Source organism: Heterodontus francisci, chromosome 7, assembly GCF_036365525.1.
Source record: "Heterodontus francisci isolate sHetFra1 chromosome 7, sHetFra1.hap1, whole genome shotgun sequence".
Classification (NCBI taxonomy): Eukaryota; Metazoa; Chordata; class Chondrichthyes; order Heterodontiformes; family Heterodontidae; genus Heterodontus; species Heterodontus francisci.
Window position 1 is genome coordinate 8,001,726 of NC_090377.1, and position 5,426 is coordinate 8,007,151.

At 42.7% G+C, this 5,426-nt stretch overlaps 1 protein-coding gene across 1 annotated transcript; it reads right to left on the bottom strand.

The window, feature by feature from the left end:
* Positions 1 to 2,081: 2,081 nt before the first annotated feature.
* Positions 2,082 to 4,462, bottom strand: gpbar1 (G protein-coupled bile acid receptor 1). Its single transcript, XM_068034455.1, has one exon. The coding sequence runs from the start codon at positions 3,803 to 3,805 to the stop codon at positions 2,849 to 2,851; it is 957 nt and encodes a 318-aa protein (XP_067890556.1). The 5' UTR covers positions 3,806 to 4,462; the 3' UTR covers positions 2,082 to 2,848.
* Between the last annotated feature and the right edge of the window lie 964 nt (positions 4,463 to 5,426).

Consider the following 5,426-nt stretch of genomic DNA (forward strand, 5'->3'; position numbering starts at 1 on the left):
TCACTCACTGGGTGAAAGAAATTCTCCTCAACTCTCCTCTAATCCTTCCACCAATTACTTTAATTCCAAGCCCCCCAGTTATTGATCTCTCTACTAAGGGAAATAGGTCCTTCCTATCCACTCTATCCAGGTCCCTCATAATATTATACACCTCAATTCAATCTCCCCTCAACCTCCTTGTTCCAAAGAAAACAATCCCTGCCTATCCAATCTTTTCTCATAGCTAAAGATTGAGAAATAAACTGGAGAATGATGGAGAAGGAAATAGAGTGAATTAGAGTCAAATCAGGGAGAGAAAGAGAAATAAAGAGAGGGAAAGAAAGAAGAGAAAAAGACAGAAAGGAAAGTAACAAAAAAAGTAAATTTAAAATGACATTTTTTTAAATCTCCAGCAATAATTGACTACTTGCAGGAATGAGATTAAATTGTTCTCATTCTGGGCCGGAGAGGCTGATTGGCATTGCATTAACAATTAACACATTGTTAAATAGGTATTATGATATTAGTTACCAGCCCTAATTTTTTTGCAGTGAGTTTACTGGACACGTAAGGTGAAAATTCAGCAAGTTCCTAAAAATAACGGGGAGGTTGAGGCTGAGATGCCGAATGTGTGCAGCAAACATCAGCGCACGTCAACACCAGCAAGTTACATACAAACATACGAATTAGGAGCAGGAGTAGGCCACTCGGCCCTGTGAGCCTGCTCCGCCATTCAATAACAACATGGCTGACATTCAAAATTTAGTTTGTAATTAACAGCGTGCATCATTAACACACCATTCATTTTTCAGCAAGATTTGGCCCAATTGTTTCATCATCACTCAAGCCTTCCATTGGTGACCAATTTGTGTCATCACCTTACTTTACTTAATCTTCTCAATCTACCACTGATTTCTGCTCATACCTGTTACTTAACCAGCAACCCACTAAATAGAATACCTGGGTAATGGGTAAAACCAACTGACCTTCATCGGAATGTCCAGGCAGCCAGTCTCAATCTGATAGCATTCAATGGTTTTTACATCAGTCACTTTGGGACAGCTAGTGGGGAATCACAGTTTGAAATTAACCTTTTCAACAAATGTCTTTCAAAACTTCGTTTTCAAATGTGATGTAGCTGGCAAGGACCCATCCCTAGTTGTTCTGGAAAGGTGGTAGTGGTGAGTTGCCTTCTTGAACCATTGTAGGCTTCATACAATTAAGCAACTTTCTACGCAACATCAGAGGACAGTTAAGAGTCTAGGACATCGGTGTCGGACCTGAGTCACATATAGGGTCATACGGGGTAGGAACAGCAGGTTTCCTTCCCGAAAGGACATTGGTTTTTATGACATTTAGGACTTCGTGCTGATTACCATCTAACGCCCCCACCCCTCCCCCCCTCAGCTGATGAATCAGTACTCAGTGCAAGATGCACGGCAGCAATATACCAAGGTTCCTTAGACAGCACCTTCCAAACCCGTGACCTCTACCACCTAGAAGGACAAGGGCAGCAAATGCATGGGAACACCACCACCTGCAAGTTCCCCTCCAAGTCACACACCATCCTGACTTGGAACAATATCACCATTCCTTCACTGTCACTGGGTCAAAATCCTGGAACTCCCTTCCTAACAGCACTGTGGGTGTACCTACCTCACATGGACTGCAGTGGTTCAAGAAGGCAGCTCACCACCACCTTCTCAAGGGCAATTAGGGATGGACAATAAATGCTGGCCTAGCCGGGGATGCTCACATCCCATGAATGAATTAGGAAAAATCCAACAGCGTCATGGTCACTCTTGCTGAGACCAATATTGATACATAATTTGCACACGATGCTGATTTTGACATGCATAAGAACATAAATAGCAGATGGAGTAGACCATTCGGCCCCTCGAACCTGGCTGATCTGCCTCAACTCCACTTTCCCACCTTATTGCCATTTCCCTGTAATTCACATGCAATACAAATTTTTACATGTAATTTACATCTACCACTTTTGACATGTAATTTCATGCGATAGCATATTTTCAAGTTTTCCTTCATTCTAAGAGATTTCAATGAGGCAATGACATGTTCGAAAATCCAATGAGCCTTTATTGATTTAACTGGAGAGTATTAATTCCATTGGCCGACTCACTCTGTGTCAGTTTGGTGGTTCCTGTCTCTCCACCGCTTTGGCTTATTTCCATTTCAAACTGTACACTTACAAGCAGCACCGTGAAGAACCTTTGAAACCTCTGCCAACTGTGGTTTGACACAGGACCCAAAACCTTCAAGGTTCCAGTTTCGAGCTGTCAATGAGAAGTTTACAATGTGCACTCATGGCAAAACTCCAAATATTAAGTAACAGAACTAACTCTGCAGGGTCTGCACCTGCCCAATTCAAAGCAAATAAATAATGTATTAAATAAAACTCATCATCGAGAGAAATGAACAAATAAAATATAAACTTGAATATCAGTTGGGTTGAACTGAATTGGAAACTTATAGTTATAGACGATATCTCTAGATTTGTTTGGTGTTTGGAAAACATTTCATGCTTTTGCTTGTGTGATTTACGGTTAAAGCACATGAGATGAACTCAGTGACTGTATTGGTGTGTGTGTGGCTCAGTTGCACTCTGACCACCTCCAGATGTCCCAAAGTGCTTTACAGCCAGTGAAGCACTTTGTAAAGTATAAAGTAGGAAATGTGACAGTTAATTTGTGCACAGCAAGCTCCCACATGCAGCAATGTGGTAATGACCAGATTATCTGCTGAAGTAGGTTGAGGAATAAATATTGGCCAGGACACCTTCAGGATTAGGGCCTAAAATAGTAACACCTAAAAACAATAAAATACACATACAGCAAAAAGAAACATTTCAGTTCAAGTTAGTTTCTTTGCCACAACATTGGCAAACTCTTTGGAAAACATTTCTCCATAGTTCAAAGTATTCCTTATTGTTCAGAACTAGGACGAATGGGACCAGGGCGGCACTGCTGATCCCTAAACAGGACAGGATGATGTGGAGCCTGGAACCTCTACTCCTCACAAAGAAGGAGACATGGATGTAAACAATGTAAGGGACCCAACAAAGCAGGAAGATGAGGAAGAAGGCGATGACACACTTGGCGTATTTAAAGTCCATTTCCTGCTCCACTGGTGAGGCTGAGTGACTGTGTACTGACCTGTGGATCTTCTTAATTGCGTTCATTTGCCTTCGTGCCACATAGAGTATTCGGACAATCATTACGGTGATAGCTACAATGGAAGGAATGAGCAAGCCATAGATCTCCAGGTAAATGTATGAAGAAGGGAAAATGAATTTGAAATAGCAATATGTGGTTCCCGGGTTCCAGTTGTTCCAACCAATCAGAGGCAGTGAGGTGAAAAGCAAGGGCAGGACCCAGGTGGTCAAAATGACAATGGGAACAGACTCATGAATCCAGGAGATCCCATAGTGCAAAGGATGGACAATGCAAACATACCTGTCATAGTGGACCACCACCATGTTGGATAGGAAAGAGAGGAAGATGAAGTTTGGGAAGAGATGGAAGAAGAAGCAGATCCAGAAAGCAAACCCGCTCTTGAAGCTCATCCTGGGGATGGAGGGCAGGATGAGGCCAGTGCACAGATCAGCCACCAGCAAACTCAGGAAATAGTAGTTGGTGGGGTTGTGCAGCCTCTTGTTGCCGATGATCCCCACAATGGTGACCAGATTTCCTGCTACGATGATGCTGGAAAGAGGAATGGACAGCAAGTTGATCAGGACCTTCTGGGAGGAATAGCAAGCATCCGGACTTGAGCTGTTCAAGCATTCATCCCAGCTCTCATTCATATTCCAAGTACTGGGCTCCAAATGTCAAATGCACGGGAATGACATCAATCCCAGCTCAGTGCGAGACCAACTTGATAGCAGTTCAAGTTTTGGAGAGTACAAGAATAGTCCAATGATGTGCCAATGGGAAGCTGAGTGGAATTAATCTCTAAGAACAGGGGCGATTCCATTCACCATGTCCACCGAATGGCCTTTGTCCCAGGAATGATTTCTTCCGAGTAGCAGTGCAGCCCTTTAAAGCCCAAATTCCTTGGTGTTCACTCTTGAGTGTTGGCTTGGATTTCGGGTCTGTCCTTCTCACTGCTACACCTCCCGCAACTGACAGAGGAAACCTATTTAAATCGGTCCAATGAATCTAAAGTGCTCCGGGAGTCATTGATCCTGGTTCAATATCCTGACATTCCTTGTGATGAAAGTTTTCTCCCTCCAAAGAGGTTTTCTATTTTTCAGGGAAGTCGTTGAGATTTTATTTTCCGCAGGAAGTTACAATAAAATTAATTAATCTTTCAAAAGACGGGAAAGGGTGCAGCTTCAGTGTTAAAGTGTGTGAGTTCAGGGTTAAACTCTGCTCCACTCACATCCCAACACACTAACTCTCAGCTATCTTGTTATTGCTGTTAAAAACACTGCTTAAAAACACCCCTCATAGAGTCCAAGACAGAACAAACTGTGTCTCTTCAAATGAACTGAGTGCAGTTGTTTTAATCGCATAGGGAAGTGAGATGTGCTGATCTCAAGCTCCAATTGGTCCACCTCATCGCCCTCTTACCCTTCTTTCACATCTCTCCGTTCCCCAGCTCTGTGACTCACGCCATCCCTTTCTCCCTTAGTGACCCAATCACTCAAATAATACTTACTGTTAGTCAGGATATTTCTTTTAACTCTCGTGAAATTTTGAACGACCAAACATCTCCGCTTTTCTCTAATTACATAGAAAGCATTTTAAACATAAGCTGCAAAAAAGACACAAGATGTTCCAAATATACCTTAAACTCATATCTGATGAGTTATAAATCACAAAGCTAAAGCACAACTTTATATAAACCTCGCCCCCTGCACCCCTCGATTAGATTCCAGTCTGTAACTCACTCCTGGGTATCTGTTATTCTATATATAAACCCCCCGAACCCCTCGATTAGATTCCAGTCTGTAACTCACTCCCGGGTATCTGTTATTCGATATATAAACCCCCTGAACCCCTCGATTAGATTCCAGTCTGTAACTCACTCCCAGGTATCTGTTATTCTATATATAAACCCCCGAACCCCTCGATTAGATTCCAGTCTGTAACTCACTCCCAGGTATCTGTTATTCGATATATAAACCCCCCGAACCCCTCGATTAGATTCCAGTCTGTAACATACTCCCAGGTATCTGTTATTCTATATATAAACCCCCGAACCCCTCGATTAGATTCCAGTCTGTAACTCACTCCCAGGTATCTGTTATTCGATATATAAACCCCCCGAACCCCTCGATTAGATTCCAGTCTGTAACATACTCCCAGGTATCTGTTATTCTATATATAAACCCCCGAACCCCTCGATTAGATTCCAGTCTGTAACTCACTCCCAGGTATCTGTTATTCGATATATAAACCCCCCCCCCGAACCCCTCGATT